This window comes from Taudactylus pleione, unplaced genomic scaffold, assembly GCF_031769625.1.
Source record: "Taudactylus pleione unplaced genomic scaffold, aTauple2 ptg000003l, whole genome shotgun sequence".
NCBI lineage: Eukaryota > Metazoa > Chordata > Amphibia > Anura > Myobatrachidae > Taudactylus > Taudactylus pleione.
Window position 1 is genome coordinate 3,463,806 of NW_028284406.1, and position 21,096 is coordinate 3,484,901.

General features: G+C 48.3%; 1 protein-coding gene across 1 annotated transcript in view; it reads right to left on the reverse strand.

The window, feature by feature from the left end:
- The window catches only part of HMCN2 (hemicentin 2), a 267,414-nt gene that overhangs the window by 97,013 nt on the left and 149,305 nt on the right, over positions 1 to 21,096 (reverse strand). The window contains exons 30-39 of the mRNA XM_088466840.1: positions 19,991 to 20,145; positions 19,036 to 19,314; positions 18,566 to 18,847; positions 18,282 to 18,390; positions 17,311 to 17,480; positions 12,121 to 12,278; positions 9,919 to 10,015; positions 8,434 to 8,529; positions 3,386 to 3,562; positions 812 to 963 (exon numbers count right to left, since the gene is read on the reverse strand). Coding sequence (XP_088322966.1) covers positions 812 to 963; positions 3,386 to 3,562; positions 8,434 to 8,529; positions 9,919 to 10,015; positions 12,121 to 12,278; positions 17,311 to 17,480; positions 18,282 to 18,390; positions 18,566 to 18,847; positions 19,036 to 19,314; positions 19,991 to 20,145 — 1,675 coding nt within the window. The remainder of the gene's footprint in view (positions 1 to 811; positions 964 to 3,385; positions 3,563 to 8,433; positions 8,530 to 9,918; positions 10,016 to 12,120; positions 12,279 to 17,310; positions 17,481 to 18,281; positions 18,391 to 18,565; positions 18,848 to 19,035; positions 19,315 to 19,990; positions 20,146 to 21,096) is intronic.

The window sequence follows — 21,096 nt, forward strand, 5'->3', positions numbered from 1 at the left end:
AAATAAGTCTCACACAGGAAATGGATAGCACTATACTATACGATAACTGCCTATTCAACATAAGTGCTTGCTATCCACCTCAGGTCAAAAGTAATTGGCTTAACCTCAAAGCCAGTGGGTGATTGGGCTAAGAGATATAGGAGGAGATGATTCAAATCTTGGAGAGATATAAAGCAGAAAAGTTGCCTGTACCAACCAATCAGCATCTGTCATTTTACAGGCTGTAACAGTTAGAAGCTGATTGGCTGCTTTGAGAAACTGCTCCATATTATATCTCTTCAAGATTTAATAAATCTCCCCCATAGTTGTTTGATAAAGGAATACTGTCCCTTTTTAATGTTAATTTTTTTTCACTTTTATGAGATTATGATTATTTGATTAAGATTATTATTTGATCAATTTCATTTGTTATTATTTTTTACAGCCCGGGTTTTAGACATTTTAGAGATGGAATATGGTTTACAGTTATGCCACTAGGTGGAGATGTTCGCTACCTACTGCTACAAAGCCCAACCCTGCTTACATTGAAATGATCTCCATGTGCATTGGCGTTGAGCTCTGAAAGTCTTTTGCAGATCATTTATAGCTGCCTTGTGCCTAAAAGTATATCTGCCACAGCTGAAAGGAATGCACACTGATCCAGATGTGGTGTACATGGAGAAGGGGATTACTGTCACCTCACTTGGTGGAAGAGTACAGTATAAAGGGGCTCTACAGATAGATTATAGATACAACAGCGGAAATCAGATTACTTCCCATTGCCATCTTCATGAAGACCATGAATTGAACACAATGGGAAGCTCAGACTGACCTGGAGACCGGCGGCTGCAGTGGAGACAGGCACTTTATCCTTCAGCCACATCAGGGTCGGTTCTGGAAAGCCGGTGGCATTACATTCTAACCAGACTTGCTCATTCACCAGATACGTGGCCAGCTCCGTCATTGATACGATCCTTGGGGGCACTGGGGCAAAAAGAAAGAGAAAGGGGTGAGAGAGGAAGATTGAGAAAGGGAGAGGGGTGAGAGAGAGGAGAGTGAAGAGGGAGAGCGGGGTGAGAGGGAAGAGAGAGAGAGGGGTGATAGGGGAGAGAGAGTGAGGAAAGAGAGGGAGAGATGGAGAGTGGGGAGAGAGAGGAGAGAGAGGGGGAGATGGAGAGAGAGAAGGAGGAGAGCGAGAGAGAGGGGGGAAGAGAGAAGGTGATAAAATGAAGGGGAAGTAGAGATAGGAGCGGATAGAGAGAAGGGGGAGTTAGAAGGGGAAGTAGAGAGAAGGAGAGAGAAAGAGGATAGAGAGAGAGAGAAGGGGGAGTAGAGAGAGAGGGAGAGAGAATAACAAGAGAGAGAGAAGGTGGGGGGAGAGAAGAAGGAGAGAGTGAAGGGGGAGTAGAGAGAGAGAGAAGGGGAAGTAGAGAGAATAAGGAGAGAGAAAGAGGATAGAGAGAAGGGGTAGAGAGACAGAAGGGGAACAGAGAGAGGGGGAGTACAGAGAAGAAGGAGAGATAGAAGGGGAAGTAGAAAGAGAAGGGGGAGTAGCGAGAAGAAGGAGAGAGAGAAGGAGAGAAGGGGGAGTAGAGAGAAGAAGGAGAGAGAGAAGGAGAGAAGGGGGAGTAGAGAGAAAATAAGGAGAGAAAGAAGGGGGTAAAGAAAGAAGGAGTAAAGAGAGAGAGAGCATAAGGAGAGAGAGAAGGAGGAGTAGAGAGGGAGGGGAGAGAGAAAAGGAGAGAGAGAAGGAGGAGTAGAGAGGGAGGGAAGAGAGAGAAGGAGGAGAGAGTAGAGAGAGAGAAGGGGAGTAGAGAGAGAAGGGAGAGTAGAGAGAATAAGGAGAGAAAGAGAATGGGGTAAAGAGAGAGAAGGAAGAGAGAGAGAGAGAGAGAGAGAGAGAGAGAGAATGGTGGGAGAGCAAATGGGGAGTAGAGAGAATAAGGCGAGAGAGAAGGGGGGTAAAGAGAGAGAAAGAGGAGAGAGAGAGAGAGGAGGAGAGAGATAAGGGGGAGTAGAGAGAGAGGGGGAGAGCATAAGGAGAGAGAGAGAGGAGGAGAAGGAGAGAAGGGGGAGTAGAGAGAGAGGGGGGAGAATAAGGAGAGAGAGAGAGAAGGAGGAGAGAGAGAGAAGGAGGAGAGAGAAGGGGGAGTAGAGAGAGAGGGGGGGAATAAGGAGATCGAGAGAAGGAGAGAGAGAGAAGGGGAGTAGAGAGAGAGGGGGGAGAATAAGGAGAGAGAGAGAAAAGGAGGAGAGAGAATTGGAGTAGAGATGGAGGGGGGGAGAATAAGGAGAGAGAGAGAAAGAGAGAGAGAAGGAGAAGAAGAGAGAGAGGGGGGAGAATAAGGAGAGAGAGAGAGAGAGAGAAGGAGGAGAAGAGAGAGAGGGGGGAGAATAAGGACAGAGAGAGAGGAGGAGAGAGAGAAAGGGTAGTAGAGAGAGAGGGGGGTAAGAATAAGAAGAGAGAGTAGGATGAGAGAGAAAAAGGTGAGTAGAGAGGGAGGGAGGAGATATGAAGGAGTAGAGAGGGAGAGGAGAAAGAGAAGGGGGTAAAGAGAAATATTGAGGAGAGAGAGGAGGATATAGAAAGAGAAGGGGGTAAAGTGAGAGAAGGAGAGAGAAGGGAAAGTAGAGAGAGAGAGAAATGCAGTTACTTGAATCAATAATATCACTACATAATAAGTATATAAGTTACCCCAATGTCCTTAGAAGACCCGATCATGTGTTTCAAAATTATTATATAATCAGTTATTCTGGTACAAATAGTTGTGCTGCCATCTGACAATACATACTCATCTATGATACCGTATGCAGTTCATGTTTCCCAGGTCACCCAGCAGGTGCACAGGTGTACTCATTACTCACTGACACATTTTAAAAGATCCACAGGTGGAGCTAATTATTTCACTTGCACTGTTTGGGGTCCTGAGGACGGAGTGTGACAACCGGTGTGCTACACTATGGTATGCCGTGGCATCGTATGCCATCTCTGATCCCATATAAGAGCTAATAAGGGCCCAGAATGCCCTAAATTCCCATAGAAGGTAAGATTTTAGAGTAATGGTAAAAGAATAGTCTGGTCAGATTTGCATATACATCGGGAACATATTTAGCATTTGATATTATGGAGTGAACATACAGACAGCAATACATACAGACAGCAATACAGTCATTGGCAATTATTTTGTGCCTTGTTTATGATGCAGGGGGAGATGTATCAAACCGCTCTCAAAGGTTTGACACATCTCCCCCAAAGTGAGCATTCACTGGAAATTCCACCGATATGAAAGTACTATTTTCTGCGGTGTACAGTAATAAAATGGCGATGTGACAAATCCCACACATTGCACGACACCCAGCTGTGAGAGGGTTAGCAGGGATCAGTGCTGCGATCTCAGACACTCACCGTACACCTCCAGCGTGTAGCGCAGCTCGCTGCTGCCGGCAGTGTTAGACACCACACACACGTACTCTCCAGTGTCAGAGCTGCTGACCCTCTCGATGTGCAGGGTCCTGCCCTCGTTTAGCAGGGTAATGCCGGGCAAGGCGGACAGCAGCTGCTCCCCTCTATACCAGGACACCACTGTGAAGACAAAAACACTCACGTTCTAAGTCTACGGACGCAGATACAGCGGCAGATACTGAGCGCTTCTGCCACAGGGTTCTGCTGAAAGACATGATTGGCAATAAATTATTTTATTCTTATTTTCTGAAAAGTGTCATATATAATTCACTATTAAAACAATATCATCATGATTTACATAGAAACATAGAATTTGACGGCAGATAAGAACCATGGCCCTCATTCAGAGCCGGACGCAATTAGCGCTCGCTCATCCAGAAAATAGGGGTGGCTATTCAAATGAACCGTTCGCTGTTTGCGGTCTGTTCACACCTCTAGGTCTGAACGAGCGAACAAAACTTGCGGTCGTTTTTTGTGAAACTACGCCCCCTGGCCGCTCGTATCCTAAGTCATGTCCGCTATTTATTAGATTAATCGAGTACATCGACCAGCGTATGAACTGCTCGCTATTCTTGTGGTCGGTTTTTGCTACCATCATTTTGCGAGCAGTTCTGGCTATAAAATAACCCAGTGACGTGGTTAATGACGCTGCTGTTTTAATTATGCACACCCTTAAAACGGCCGTTTTGACCTTTAAGCACGCCTCCCCGTTTTCAAGTACCTTCCCGTTACCACCCACATACGCCTCATTCTGTCACTCAAATTAGCAAGCATTCGCTATTTTGCGGGCACATGAATTTCGACCGCACTGACTGGTTCGCTCATGCGTATAACGATCTGTAATGCATGCGCAGTTGGCCAAACATCGCTCGGAGCGAACGAGCTGCCGCTTACGAGTGGCTCTGAATCAGGCCCCATATGGCCCATCTAGTCTGCCCTTTTTGGGTTGGGGATGGGTCAGGTTTGTGTTGGGAGTTAAGGTAGGTTGTTAGTGATTAAGGGTTGTTTGGGTATTAGTGTTAAGGTATTAAAGTTAGGGGTTAGTGCTGTTAGGGTATTAGAGTTAGGGGTTAGTGCTGTTAGGGTATTAGAGTTAGGGGTTAGTGCTGTTAGGGTATTAGAGTTAGGGGTTTTTTAGAGTCGGGGGTTAAGGTTGTTTGGGTATTAGAGTTAGAAGTTCGTGTTAAGGTAAAAGGGTTAAAGGTTTGTTAGGGTTGGGGGTTAAGGCTATTTGGGTATTAGTGTTAGCAGGGCCGGCTCTAGGGGTGTTCGACCTGAGCGGTCGAACAGGGGCGCCACACATAGAGGGTGCACCCTTCCCCAGCATCCCGAAGTCGCCCACGGGTGGTCAAATCAGGGGCTTGGTGATCCCAACCGCCGCAGCTGTGTGGCGGTGCCGGGAACCCGGAGTCTGAATGGATGCTGCGCGCATGTGCGCGGCATCAATTCAGTGCCGTGAGAGGGCTGGGGGAAGCCCAGCTAGTGAGGCTCTCCCCAGCCTGATGTTATTTGGAGGCGTGCCAGGCGGGCACGCCCCTCAGATAACGTCACGTAAGGAGGCGTGACCTATGGTAATTAGGCCACACCCCCAATTTCGCACGCGATAAAAAGTGCAGGGCACTCGCCCGGCACAGGGCGCTATTAGCCCTGGAGCTGGCCCTGAGTGTTAGGGTATTAAGGTAAGGGTGGGGGATTTATTTTCCACAATTATCATACATGATTCAGCAAGGAATGCACAGGAGAGAACGCACGCACCCGTCCGCTGCGAGAATATGCTAATCAATGCACACGCACGGAGACCCATATTAAGCCGCCCATCTCCCTTTACTCAAGGCCTGATCAGTGCGCAACATAGCATAAAAACATCGGTAACATGGAGAACCATCGGACCCTTAGCAAATTAGTGCTTGACCTGACCTGCCGCCACTTCCTGTGTGGAGCTTACGGTATGGCTGCATGTGCTGCTGCACTGCCTTAATTATGCACGCCCCTGTAACGGCATCCCAAGGCACTGGCACGCCTGCGTTTGCCCGACCCCGCTCCCCCGCCCCCTCCCCCCCCGTCGCCACCAACAAACGGCACTTCCTGTCAATATGCCTTGGGTCTGCGTAGCCTCTGCTCACCCAGTTCCCATCGCAGCTGGTAGTTCGCGCATACACACTGCGATGCATAAGCATGCGCAGTGCGGAACCATCGCTCACTTGCGTTCCTTACTGAATCAGGCCCTAAGTCTTGGAGAGTGATAAAGTGGAGAGAGATATGCCAGGTACGACATGTCGGCAACAATGCAAGATGGCCCCCGCTGCCGCTCCCGACATCGGCAAGTGTGTATGCACTTGCCGATGGTGGGACCCCTGCCAGGTCCCGTCGCACGATAGGTCGGCTGGGTGCACATCGTTAAATGTGTACCCAGCTATAAAGGACCAAACCAATCAGCTCCTGTCACTTTACAGGCTGAGCGCTCGCAAGCGGGTCGATGTTTCCCAAATGCGCATGCGCACGATGGAGGCTGCTCCGTCGTGGGCATGCGCGAGACCCGGCGAGCGACGGGGAAACCGTCGCTCAGGGTCTCGCACCAAAGGGGGCGTGCTGTCGATGGTGAGTGACAGCACGCCCCCTTTGGTGGGCGTGCCGGGGGCGTGGCTGCCCAGATGGAGGCGTTCCCATGGGAACACCTACTGTCTGGGGCCGCCCCACTGACATCACTAGTGATGTCAGTGGGAGTGATTTTGGTTCTGATAGAGCCAAAAGCACTCCGGGCTTGCGGCAGACGAGACCCTACCGCAGGGTCTCGTCGCAAGCCCGATGGTCGCGATGGTCTTGACCATCACGACCATCTTTTTGGACGCTCGCATAAGCTGTGCTATGCGAGCGGCCAGGAGGCCGCTCCAATTTGAGCTAGGACGGCCATGATTCGGAGCGAGCGCTCTGGTCAGAGCGTCCGGCTCTGAATCAGGCCCTGTGTTTGAAAAATGACAGTTAGGAGCTGATTGGTTGGTACCTTATCACTCTCCAATTTATAACTTTTCAAGGCTTTAGTACATCTCCCCCATAAGGAGCCGGCGGGGGGGAGACAGACACGAGGACCCAATATGGTGCACGATGGCCTGCCGATGTGATTTACTGCTGCAAAAGTCGTATAATAATAAAGGCAAAATCTGGACATTAATCATTATAGAAAGATTTCTGTAGTCGGCCTATACATCTCATTAGGTAAGATGATCAGCCATACTATGCGATGAACGTCACAACAAAACAATGAAGGGGCGGCAGTAAGGCGATAGTTGGCAGAACTTTGAAGCCATTGAACCGATTCAGAGATGGGCACAAATGGCGATTTTTACGCAGAACAAACAATTGTTTGCTATTGCACGTGTCAAATTCGCACTGCGCATGCACAGAGAGCCATTCGCAAAGTGAGTGACAGGTAGTCAATATTTGGGGCGAGGTAACGGTGGGTGGTTATGAAAAACGTAAACGGCATTACATGGGTGCGCAGAAATGATCCATTGCTATCTCCGACGCAGCATGAGAGCTCTCCGGCGTGTCAGGAGAGCCGCTGTGTTTCAGACAGGTCAGACCTGCCACAAGGTCAGCATGGCAGGTCGATGCGCATTGATGTTACCGATATTTACGCTGGTGCGCTATGTCGGATGAGAAGGCAGCCATGGGCGTCCCTATGCTCGGGTAAGCTTTGGAACGATTAGCATATTTTGCAGCTGCGTTCCGGGCGAAATCGCAGCAGCAATGCGCATTTCCATCTGGATCCGCAACTCCGTAAAAGACAGCGCAAAGTTCTATTACATAGCTGATTAAAAAATGCAGAATGGGGCCCGCGCCTACGTGCGATCTAAGAGGCGCGCTGGGCACAACTGCACTGTACTAAATGTGCTGCCTGTCTTGGAATAGTACGTGAGTGTTGGGAGTGGAGCGATTTTTTTTTTTTGCTAGTGCGCGAAAATCCCTAAATACTTGTGTGGTGTATGTGTTACACTCTTTGTATGCACAGAGGAGCAGCTGTCACTTAGACCAGGGCCGACTGCCCATCTGGCAAATGGCAGAATGGACGATGGCCTGATGGGCCTGTCTGGTGCTAAACCCTGGCTGAGAAGCTCCGCCTCCCGAGGCTCTGCTAGGCTGGGACACTAAAAGACGAGGGTGTACTGCGAGGCCAGGCCCCGTGACTCGCGGCACGCCCCCGTGAGACACAACCATGCCCCTTTTGTGACGAGGCCTCACTTCTTTTCCAGACTTGCCTACAGGGACTGCCAGGGCTGATCTGGAAATCTTTGATTTAGACGCACAGTGTGTGACATATATTGGGCGTTCCTGGGCAGTGAACGGGAAGTGGCAAATGAAGATGCGCCTCTTATGGGCTCGTTATGGGCTGAGGCGTTTAGTCGCTCACATTGGGTGCCATACTTTGACGGAGATTTGCGCCTAGCATGGGGCTGGCGCAAGTTTCAATGGTGCAACCGATGGGCGTGTCTAAAGACGCACCAAGCAGGATTTCGGCGTCTAAAGACCCCCAAAGTGGGCTTCTCAGTCCTTGCACAGTAAGATGCACGGGTGCTGCCAGGGGCATCTTAAGAGAGGAGGGGGCCCGTGTGCACTCCCCATGCGGGGCCCCCTCCTCTCCCCCCGGTGGCCGGCAGCCACCGGAGCATTAGTAGACACCGGGCACTAGAGTCTACTGCGCAAGCGCAGAACGCCCGAAACATGGCCGCGGCCGCCATTTTCCTGCATTCTGTACATGCGCAGTAGACTCTGGGCACTAGAGTGTGCCCGGAGTCTACTGCGCAAGCGCAGAACACCGGAAAAATGGCCGCGGCGGCCATTTTCCGGTGTTCTGAGCAGCGCTGACACGCGGGACCACAGACAAGTAAGTTTAACATAATATGGGTGCAAGGTGTGCGGTGCGGAGCCCCCCTGGACCCGTGTGCCCCGCACACACTGCACCCATTATAGATACGCCACTGGGTGCTGCTTACCGGGCACTGGGTTTCCTGATGCCAGGCACTCCAAGGTTGCCGGGAGGTTTTCCACCACAGTCTGGTTGACATCGTTCGGCTCAATATTAGGCGGCACTAGAGAAATGCAATTACAGAATATATTTAGGTTACAAAAGTGAATAGTAACAGGATTCCACAACTACACAATGACTTGTGGGACTGGGGAGTCTCCCTAATGTAAGGGTATCGTATATACTGTATACCAGCTAGATGGACATAAATATGGTCATTAAGTCTGTATTTATCACATCAGACATATATAAACCACTAAATGATTTCTCTGTAGCAAAAGATTAGCTTTTCTTAAATTAATTCCTTTCATTTTTTTATACCCCCCCCCCGCCCCAAACCAGCTGCCTGTGACGTCTGCCTCAGTTGCCTCATTCCAGGCTCCTCTTACTGCTCTGAGACTCAGATTTGTGTGTTGCTGTCAGGTCATTTGCCAGCAGCAAAGGGAGAGGAGTAGCTTCGTGTGTCTGAGGAGAGCAGCTGAGCGTCATTGGTCCCTGCAGAGTGCGCCTAAACTGCGCACATCGGTACTCTCCGCAACCATGATGGCAGACTCGCAGTCTTTCTGGACACTCAAATGAGCACGACTGCAATAAATATATAAAGCCACATACATATAACCGTTTGTGGATATGCCGAGAGTATCCAATCAGATTCTGTCTATCATTTTCTAGTATGCAATAGAGAAATGTTAGCTAGAATCTGATTGGTTGCTATAGGCAACATTACCACTTGTCTGTTTTAGAAGCTTTAGTAAATGGACCTCCATGCCCTGGATTCCATTATACTCTCCACGGTATCCGGTCAGAATGTCGATTCCAGAATGTCAGCGTGTTCTGAATTTCAACACGGCTGTAAGATGTCGACATCCACGAATGTCAAAATGATCAAAAAGTTGACATTTAACATTTAAGTGCTATTTTTCCAGGCTGGGGCGTTTCAAGAGAGGAGGGGGCCCATGTGCAGCCTCCTCCTCTCTATCTACGCAGTAGATTGTGGCTTAATGCCAGAATCTACTGCGTCTGTGCTGGTCTCCAGGAAAATGGCACCCACGCCTCTTTCCCGAGGACATCTTTTCTGCGCATGCGTGAGTCACTGGGAAAATGGGCGCCACCATTTTCCTTGTGATCTTTTTTTGTTGCAGAGAAAAAAAAAAAATCCGCAGGAAAAATGGCGGGCCAGCGCTGCAGAGTAGCACACCGGACTTTACGGAAAGGTAAGTATAACTAAATATGGGTGCGTCCTGCACCCATTATAAATACGTCATTCGGGTGTCGACATGTCAAATGTCGTTATTGTCAACCATTTTGACCATGTCGATATTTGTGAATGTCAACGTTTTCCTGTCAACCTAAAGTCCATGGTGACATTCAACAGTCAACATTCCGTTTGTCGACTTTACATACCACACCCTTTCCCATATGGGACAGGGGTCACCGAGGGTCCCTTTCTCACCCAGCACATTGAGCAGAACGTCCTGTCTCCCTTCTCCTGCTGCGTTTACAGCTACACATGTGTAGACACCTTCATCATCGATGGCGAGTGACTGGATCTGTCAGAGAAAATACTGGGTTACTATTTCAACATGGGGGGGAACAGAAAGAGCCTTGTGGTACATGGGTGATCATACAGTAACAGGGGCAGGATTCACGGAGCTGCTCTGTGTGATTAATGATCTGCATACAAAGAAATCTCCATATGTCCATGAGTTATAATTCTCCTCTGGTCAGATGGACAATGTTATGTCCCAGGCCAGAAGATACGAAAATCAGCACAAAATCTTATTTAAAACCATGACTGTATAAAGCATTTAGATATCATAGGCCATAGAAAACTAATCCTATACATGATATAACTGGAGTGTTTATACTATATGTCCACCATGCTCGCTCAGCGCTTTGGAGCAGGCTGCCATATTAGGACGTTCTCTTACTGAGCAGACGCAGAGGGCCTGATTCAGAGGTGACGCAGTGGCAATGGTGGACGCGAGCGGCGATTATTTTAAGTCTGCGCATGAGTTCCGATGGTTACCGCACCAAGGAGCTGCGTGCATGCAGCCCCAGCTAAGCCCCTGGCTGATTGACAGGCAGAGGCATTTTCGGGGCGTTGCGGTGGAAGGGACGCCCAGCTTTCTGGGAAAAAGGATGCAATTTCTTGGCCTCACAAGCCGGCCAGCCTGCGTAAGGTGAGGCTTACTCAGCTGGCCAGCGCCGTCCACCGTTGCGATCGATGGTCCTCCGGATATTTATCCCAGGCTGCAACCTCGGGTCGCAGTGCTGGGATGGTAAATGCAGCATTGGGTGTCAGACACCTCTTGCTGCATTTGCAGATTTGCCTGGGTGCAGCTTTGCAATTCCGTCCACTACTGAACCAAGCCCCAAGGAGACCGAAATGACACACAGATCCAGGCAATATCTTCGTAATAAGTCGCAACCGCAATAGTGCCCACCTCTGGATCAGGCCCAAAGTGACTAGCATACTGACAGACTTGCAAGGTACTGTGGATTTATAAAGGGCAAATGCCATTGTAGCTCTGAAGACTGTTCTCTGCTTTGTGACCTGTATTATCTCCCATTAGGACAGTTTCCTAAACATGCGCGATGGGCTTCAGCTGTCTCTAATGTACTGAAGAGATAATACATTACTTTTGTAGCGGACCTGGGGGCAGATTTACTAAAGCTTCTAAAAATGAAAAGTGGTGGTGTTGCCCATAGCAACCAATCAGACTATGTCTGTAATTTTCTAGGATGCAATAGAAAAATAATAGCTACTATCTGATTGGTTGCCATTTGAAACGCCACCACTTTTCATTTTTTAGTGGCCTATTTATCATTGATCGCTTTTGCAACACGATCAGGGCATGCCAGTAACGCTCCCTGATCGCTTTGAAAAAAGCGATCTCTTTGGCCGGATGTATCATCCGGGACATGCAGGGAAACGGGCTCCGAAAAGGAACCCGTCCCTGTGATGTCTGCGGAGAGCGGCCGGCCACTACTGGAGGTGGTGCGCATGCACAGCTGCCATACCCGGGAAGGATCCCTCCACCGGCTAATAGTGCGAGATGTAGCCCATAGGCTACAGCGGCTAACGTCACCTTCAGATGGCGTTAGCTGCGGGGGCCAATATCTGGAATGCATCGCATTCCGGATATTGGTAAATTCGGCAGCATCGCATCCCCCATAGAAAGCTACGGGGGAGGCGGCTGCCAGCTCTGATGGAGGGATCACAGCAGGTATCGGAGATACCTGCTGTGGTCCCTCCTTAATACATTCGGGGGATGATTACCCCAAATATATTTTGATAAATGGGCCCCTTAGTAAATCTACCCCCTTGAAGTGGAACAGCAGATTAACACTGAGCAGCATATGGATAATATCTGAACATTTCAATTTGTGGGCTTCCTTTAAGGCAACCAGCCATTTAAACAGCACAAAGAAGTGTTATTGCAAAGGACGATAGTCCAATCAGTGATCTAGAGTGCCAAGATACTGCATAAATAGAACATGCCATCTGCCCGCTGTTCTACACCAAGTAAACTGGAAATAACAACATTAAATGCTGAACGCCAAGCGCAGATTCTCATTGCAGGTCAGAGAGCTCCTTAGTATAAGATCAGCTCAGAGAAAGTAGTGTGTGCTTCCGGGGCATCGGACTTACCTGCAAAATGGGTCCACTGGCTGCTAACTGGGATTGGTCCTTCCACCAGCTCACAGAGGGCGGCGGGGAACCTGACACATGGCACTCCAGGACCACTGGTTCCCGTAATCTCGCAGTCACGCTGCTGCCGCCGCCAGCGATTCTGACCACAGGGAGCTCTGTTGCAGAAGAAGATGGGTCTCTAGATGTTAGTTCTAGACACAATGTCTGCATATTTCAATAAAATACAGGCAAGATGAACAAATCCCACCCTCACGGCGACCGGGTCACCAAACTAGAAGCCTGCTGGCCTGACATTACCTTCTAAGCCCTGCCGAAAACACGACAGTATTTACTGCACTACGCTACAGCTCTAATAAATCAAGGTGGTCACAGTGCATTATTAGTAACAAAATGATGAGCGGGTACTGCAGGAATTACAGGGATGTTGCCGCATAACGGCCAGAATACCATTATTTACTTAGTCCCAGTTTTTAAACAAGTTTTTTTTTTTTCTTTGTATTTGTTTACTAGATAAAAGTTGAATAAACACTAAATTGACAAAATTGCAGTATTGGGATATACCAAAACAGTACAGGTAGAAAACAGATGTCAAAACATTGTACATTACATCAAATGAAAAATACAATTAAAAAATGTACATATAGTAATAACACAATAACGCTCTTTTGTAGAAACATCGTAAAAATGGTTAAACTAATACACAAAGGGCCTGATTCAGAGCCGCTCGTAAGCGGCCGCTCGTTCGCTCCGAGCGATGTTTGCACAACTGCGCATGCGTACGGATCGTAATACGCATGCGCGAACCAGTCAGTGCGGCCGAAAATCGTTTGTTCGCTAAATAGCGAATGCCTGCTATTTTGAGTGACAGGAGGAGGCGTATGTGGGTGGTAACAGGGGAAGGTGCTTGAAAACGGGGAGTGGAGATCCGATCGCAGGCGTGCTTAAAGGTCAAAACGGGCGTTTTATGGGTGTGCATAATTAATACAGCAGCGTCATTGACCACGTCACTGGGTTATTTTATAGTCAGAACTGCTCGCAAGATTGTGGTAGGAAAAACCAACCACAAGAATAGTGAGCAGTTCATACGCTGGTCGATGTACTCGATTAATCTAATAAATAGCGGACATGACGTAGGATGCGAGCGGCCAGGGGGCGTATTTATCCAAAAAATGACCGCAAGTTTTGTTCGCTCGTTCAGACCTAGAGGCGTGAACAGACCGCAAAGAGCGAACGGTTCATTTGAATAGCCACCCCTATTTTCTGGCCGAGCGAGCGCTAATTGCGTCCGGCTCTGAATCAGGCCCAAAGTGTATATAAAATAGATCAAACATCAGGTTAGATTGGGTAAAGCCTGGGATGGGGAGGGAGCGGTGGGAAAAAAAAGGGGGGAAGGGGAAATGTGAGTTGGGGTTGAGAGAAAGAAAATATAAAAATAAATAAAAGAGTAATGTAATATGGGGAAACAGAGAAGGGATCACCCTAGACCTGGGAGGGGGGTGTTGTGATAGGAGTACCAATGGTTCCAAATAGAGTGGAATTTTTTAACCGTGTCGTTCTGTAAGATAGTGATATATTCCATTTTTGCTATATACCAAATTCTGTTTAGAAGTTCCTGATGGGTAGGGATATCTGGTGATTTCCAGTTGCGAGCAATTTGGTATTTGGCTGCGCAGGAGATATCAAGAGCGTGTTTGTTAGAAGGATTAGGGACATCATCAATTGGAGCACAAAGTAATAAACTGATAGGAGAAAGAGAAGTCGGTAGGTTAACATTATGTGATATTAAGGAGCGTACCATGTCCCAAAAAGGTATAATTAAGGGGCAGGACCACCATATATGTAAAAATGATCCTTGATGGCCACAACCTCTCCAGCACAGATTGGAGGCGGAAGGATATATTCAATTAAGACGTTCTGGAAGCATATACCATCTGGTGTATACTTTGTAATAGTTCTCTTTTATGGCTACGCTAATGGAGCATTTAGGAACGGCCAAGCGTACCATTTTTGATGCCTCACTGTGAGTTACTGTACATCAGTACTAGAAGTGTGACACAGAACAAGTGTGGCTATTTACATAACCAAAATAAATGCACTACAGGCCTGATTCTAAGTTGCACGCAATGTGAGCGCAATTTCGGCCGCCCGACGGATTTCAAATGGAATGCTAATGGAATTATTTTGAGTCATAGGTATTGACGCGATCACCCTCTTCTGTCCGCAAGAGCAGGCGTCATTACTATCAGCGGCACTTACACCTAACCGTCTGAATTTGGCGCCCTATTTGCACATGCACAACTCAGGAATATCAATTACCTCTGGCTACACGGCCCACGACACAGCCTGACGCTACCAAGCAAAACCCAGACCTTATGCTTGCCATTGTCGGCGCCCAGATGGCACCTAAACAAATACCCATGTAGCGTCTGCAGAGAAAAGACAGTGACGCGCGTGACCCTGAACAGATCGGAAGTTCGCGAAGATGTATAAACAGGTCCTGAAAATTGCGCAGTTTGCTAAAAATCCCTAGATGTGGCCACCTTGCCGTTTTGCGTGTGATTCAGAATCAGACCCTACGAGAAAAGTTTAAAGCAAAAAGGCAGCTTTAGCAATTCAGTAGGCAGGATTAATCCTAATGGACATGAGCTAAATACGTACCCATGATTAGAGGGAACGCGGTCAATATCCCGACCGCAGGGATTCCAGTGGTCAGAATGCCGGCGCCGAAATCCCGGCAGGGACATCCCGACCGCCGGGATCCCAAAGGTAAGTAGCCGGGTAAGGGGGTGGGTTAGCGTTAGGCACAAGGGGGAGGGTTAGGAACTAAGGGGGGACGGTTAGGTTTAGGGTGCGGGAAGGGGGAGGTTAGGTTTAGGCACTGGGGAGGGAGGGTTAGGCCAGGGTAGGGAGAGGGGGAGGGTTAGGATGCCGACATCCGTATTCTGACCGCCGGCATCCCTCGCCCATCCCGATTAGACACCAGCATGTCGTTTCACCACAGATGCGACTTTCAGATGGTGAGTATTAGAGGAGCTTGTCCCTTCTTCTGGAAGCCTGACAGAGTGAGAAAGCCACTGCTTGCGTCTGTTGCCGGAGTCACGTCTGAGATAATACGCAAATGCCAGTTTCTGCCTTCCTCGGTGTAGTAGCTGGCATCTGAATGAGCATGCCTGAGATGCCTACTTTCTGCATCTCTGCACGCAACACTGCCAGTGATCAGGGACATACCACCATCGGCGCACCATCGACACATGCAGTAGCCCTATCGCAGGAGCGGTGTCTCCGTCTGAACATGGCCTTTGTGGCTGCGGCTCTGCATCTGAGAATGCAGCCACTTTCACAGACACGCCCATAACACACCCATGACACTCCCATAACAAGCCCAGGACATGCCCATGACACGCCCAGAGCACTCCCATAACACGCCCAGGACACTCCCATAACACGCCCAGGACACTCCCATAACAAGCCCATGACACGCCCAGGACACTCCCATAACACGCCCAGGACACTCCCATAACACGCCCATGAGACAGATTTTTCTTGCATTCAGTTCTGGACACCTCTCAGTCACCTCCCATCATTGTGCAGCTCATTTCTGATATCGTCTCTCCCGCTGGCAACAGCATCTTTGTGCCGGATTCAGCAGAGGACGCAGGAGAAGAAATCAGGCAGGTTCCTGCTGGTTGGGAACCTGTGCAGGCGCCGTACCCGTACAGTCTGTTGCCGTTTCTGGGCAGGGAGGGGGCGGCCACGGCTTCAGTTTTCCAAAACGGAGGTGTGTCGCCATCACTGGGGGAAGTGACACGGCCAGTATCTCCGTCGGCTTGGCGGAGATTTCCTGGCCTCTGCTGTGCATCTGCGACGAGCGGCTCGCGAGACCACATGGGTCACTTAGCTGGTCGAGGATCGCGCAGATTATTATTATTATTATGCTTTATTTATATGGCGCCACAAGGGTTCCACAGCGCCTTACACAGTACATAAATGAAAAAGCACACAAGAAAACAGATATTAACAGTACAAACAATGCAGGACAGATACATGATTTATACATTGCTGCATAACACTTAGATAAGCAGCAGGGTGTCTGTAACCAAGGGTTGGGTGCTGTTGTAAATTAGAGTATAATTAAGTGAAGGATAAGCACATGAGGGAAGAGGGCCCTGCTCGTGAGAGCTTACCTTCTAAAGGGGAGGGGACAGACAAACATGGGTGACACAGATGGGCTGGATACAAGGGTCACAGTAATCTAACATCTATGGAAAGGTTAGTCTAAACTTAAGAGGAAAAAAAAAAACAATGAGTACAGCAAAATTGCACCAAGCCTCATGATTTGGGGGCCATAACCAAGGACCATTTGAGAGGTCATCTTGCTGCGTGGATTGGTAAGGTATAGTTAGAGTGGATATGCAGATTGCATGGGGAGATCAGGAGGGATGCGGGCAGCATTGGAGATCCAGGTGCATGCATAATCCTTAGGCATGGTGGAAGTGTGGTGGTAGATAAAAGCAGTCCTTAATAGCAGAAATTGCTGATATGTTAATTCTCTTTCTGTTCTCCTCCTGTTTAACTCCTGAATAACTCCAGCTTTAACTTAAATGTTCTATTGACCCTTTAAACTATGCACTGCAAATCTAGGCACTGATGTTTTAGCAGCCCCGGCTATGGCAGCCTAATAGTACAAATAAGTATGACTCAAACCAGGTGTCCACACTAATTCCACCCCCACCCCTAACACCCTCCTCACACAACAAAGGGTCAGCAGTAAAATAAACAAATGGTGAGATCCGAAGTTGCTTTGTACGACACAACTTGGATCATGCATGCCGGAGACAGGACGCCCCCTTACCGCATGATCATATTAGAGCTATCGCAACTGCTACCATGTTAGCAGTTGTGATAGCTAGTGCGTCCTTTGCTGAATCAGGCCCTTTGAGCGTGCACAATGTAACGCATGCATCATAGGGGATTAATGAAGGATTTTTCACACTTGTTCAAACAATCGCTCAGCTACGTGAACATCGCCATTGCGTTCCAATTGCGCACACTTGTGAGTCAAGACCTTTATATCACAGCTACCTGCAAATAGTGTGGGTTTGCTGCTACTGTATGAAGGTGAGTTATGGGCTTCCCTGATTATGGCTGCAAACAGTGTTCTTACATAGCGACAGTGCTGGAGCTTACCCTGCACTAACACATCCACCGCTGCCTCTGCCGCTCCGGCATCACTTTCAGCTTTACATGTGTATCTCCCGGCATGTCCGGGCTGCGTGAGCTGGATGGCTAAAGTCCTCCCTCCATCTAATATCTCCAAGCCGTCCTGATCATCCACAGGGCGACCATTCCTCAGCCACCTGCAGAGGACACAATAACAATACCAGAGTAAATGCCCCATGAATGCCTGTAAAAAGAATGTGGATCCGGGACGAGGATGGGACACAGACAGTGCACCACCGGGTCCCATATCTAAATCTGGCCCATCTATGACATTTTGGCACCCCTAGCCCTCCAGTCTGCTCTCATTAGAGCAGAGCAGGTGTTTCTTCTGAGTATGTGTGGTCCAAAGCAGGCTCACGCCAGGACGCCACTTTGCCCCATTTGGGGGTTAGGTTGAGACCGGGGCTCTCGGTGGTGGGGATGGTTCAACTTTGGGACCCGTAGCCGCAGCAACCCTTGCACCAAAAGCCAGGATCACAGAATAACCCTAACATTCAGCATCCGGTTCCACAATTACACAATGGGGCTCATTGACTCACTACATTTAGATAAAAAAATTGCATCAAACCATAGCAACCAATCACACAGCTAGGCCATAAGCCACATTCTATTCCTTCCATTATATAATGTGCACTACACCAGAGGTTCCCAAACGCGTCTATCAAGGCACCCCAACAGTTCAGGTTTTAGAGATCTTCATGGTTCAGCACAGTTGCTTAAATCAAATTGACTGAGGTAATAATTAAGTCACCTGTGGTCAAGCATGGATATCCTTAAAACCTGGACTGTCAGGGTGCCTTGAGGACCGTTTGGGAACCTCTGCAATACACAGATAAAAGCTACTTGTTGATTGGTTGCTGCGGCTCAGTACAAAGGTTACTGGAACTGGACATTAAGTTTTAGCACTTTATACAACACATTAAATATTACTGACTTACCACACTCTGGGAGTTGGGTGACCAGTAACATGACAGGAAAGATCTAATGGGTCATTTACAGTCACAGTGAGACGATCGGAGACTCCAGCAATCTGCACTTTGGGAGGAACTTGAGAGAAAAGAAACATTTTCAAGCCACAAGACTAGAAATAATCTTTGTAATGAATTCTGTGTTTGCAAGCCAAGCGCCAGTAAATTATCCTATAGATACAATCTATAGACTGGCCCATATTGTAATATGACACACATGAGGTCATTATTAGAGAGTTAGCTCCATGTCTTACCGAGAACTTCCACAGAGAAGTGCAAGGTAGTTTCCCCGGCCAGGCTAATGGCAACGCAGGTGAAGGTCCCCTGAGAGCTCTCGGTCACTGCAGCAAGACCAAGAGTCCGGCCGCCATCTTTGATCTGCAGCCCATCTCTCTCAGACACCATAAGTCCATCTTTAAGCCAGGACAGAACTGGGGGAGGGTGACCGGTCGCAGAGCACTCCAAGTCCAAAGGTCGGCCCAGCACGGCTTTAATGGTCAGGGGCTTCACCCCTCCACCATCAATGTGCGGGGCAACTGGATAGAGAGGAATGACAGAGTAATGTGCAAATTAATAACAAAAAATAAAATGGCACTGCCTTGGGGACCCACCACCAAATCCAAGAACGGTCACACTGGCTGAAGACCACACTGCTCTGTATTCAATACAAGATGTTAATGAGTTATATTAAATTATTCCTAAATAAGAAGGTTGTAAAACCTACCATAGACCTCCAGCAGATAAGATTTTTCGACAGTGCCGGCGTGGTTACTGGCCTTGCAGGTATACGTGCCCGCGTCAGATAGCTGTACCCGGCTCAGGTGCAAGCTCCTCCCACTTTCTTTGTAGGTGGCTCTAGGGCTGGATACGATTGGACGCTTGTCCTTAAACCATGTGATGCTGGGAGAGGGAGATCCCTTCGCTTCACACTTCAACTCCACAGACCCGTGCAGTAGAGAGGCCATTGTTGTTGTCTCGTTGGAGGACCAGACAGTGGGCGGAGCTGTGGAAAGCAGAACAAATCTATATATTAGAGTGTACATATTAATATAGGTCAGCGCTACGAGCACTCAATTGATGTTCACTGCATGCTGTCATATTTCTACAACAGTCTAACCCACCTCCCTACACAATGCATGAAATGCTCAACTATATAATAATGTATACTACAGCAGCATTTTGTCTTACAGCTGCCTTTGAATTCAGCGCCGGTGGCTGCAATATTAAGTTAAATAGGGAGTTCAGCATTTCGTAGCGGGTGTTCATTTATTTCTTTGACATGTACAATATATTTATGTCTTACATACATATATTCTGCATGTCTTACACAGATATGATGGAGACAATTATCTCTATCAGGATCTTCCAATTTACAATTTTCACTGAATTGATTTGCTTGATATAAACTTATTAAATAATGTGATTTGGGAACTCTAGTACTGTGCCCTGTAATACCAGTTGGGATCAATAGGTGGCGCATTAAGACAGAAACACATTGACAATGCTCTTTCTTGCATAAATCAGGTCTGTAAATCAGTCATCCTTCCCACCACCAGTTTTACATTATTATTACCTGTTTAATACCAGGCAATTCACAAAGCAATTTCTTGGATGTCAGTCTGGAGACTGGAGTTGGCCAAGGACCATAAATGATTCCATGCACTGTGTTGGAAACTTACTGAGAATCTTTAGGTTGAAGTCTTTGACTTGTTGACCTGCGTGGTTGAAGGCCAGGCACTGGTATCTGCCCTGGTGTGACAGTTTTGTGCTGGCCACTTTGAGCACCTGTCCTCCTTCTAAGAGCTGGGTGTGAGCGTCCCCTGGAAACACTGGTCTAAAGCAAAGAGATCAGACGGTGAATTACATTAAACGTGTGAACGACACTTTCCACTGTGCTATAATATGGTGCAGTCTAATAATAAAATCTGCTCTTTCGTGCCTTTTCCTGGCTGTTGGCGCACTTAAGGCGTTCCAGGTGTACATCTCAGTGGTGAGCAGTCCTATTTCCCTTTCTGCAAGTGCTACACTTAAATGTAGCTTACCATGGCGTTCTCTGTGTACAAGGGAGCTCATTCAGACCCGGACGCTAAGCTGCGATCTCATGCAGCCAAAAGGGGCCGGGTATGCAAATACTGCGATCGCACTGTCTGGTGGATGGACGCCCTCTATGCCTTAGAGAGCAAAAGCAGAGCGAACGCACGTCAGTATCAAGACGCCCACCCTTCTATCTTAGCACACATCATCTCCAGGAAGTGTGTGATTAATCGGTGACATCGAGAGCCATCGGAGCTGCTTGCAGCGCTTGAGGTAGACCCTACCCCACCGCAAGCACTGCGATCACTGCAGGCTGAAATATAACCAAGTGACGTGTACTGTGACGCTTCTTTGCTAATTATGCACACCCATAAAACTCAGTTTTAACGCCCAGACGCGCCTGCAGTCGCAGCGCCACTCCCCCGTTCACAAACACCCACAGACGGCGCTATCTGTCACTCAAAGTAGAGTCCAGTCCGTGTACTACGAGCACACGATTCCTGGGCGTAGTGACTGGTTTGCGCATGCGTACTTTGACGCATACGCAAACGTGAGATAATCGCCCATAGCATGCGTCCACAGCTTAGCGAGTGGGTCTGAATCAGACCCAAAGCTCATACACAATGATAATATAACGGTGCTGCAAATCCTGCCGTTTAATAGATATATATACAATGAATAATATATGCTTGGGGGGAGGGGCTATGTGCAGTAACGCATAGCAACAATGAGATACTTCTTTCCATTTGTA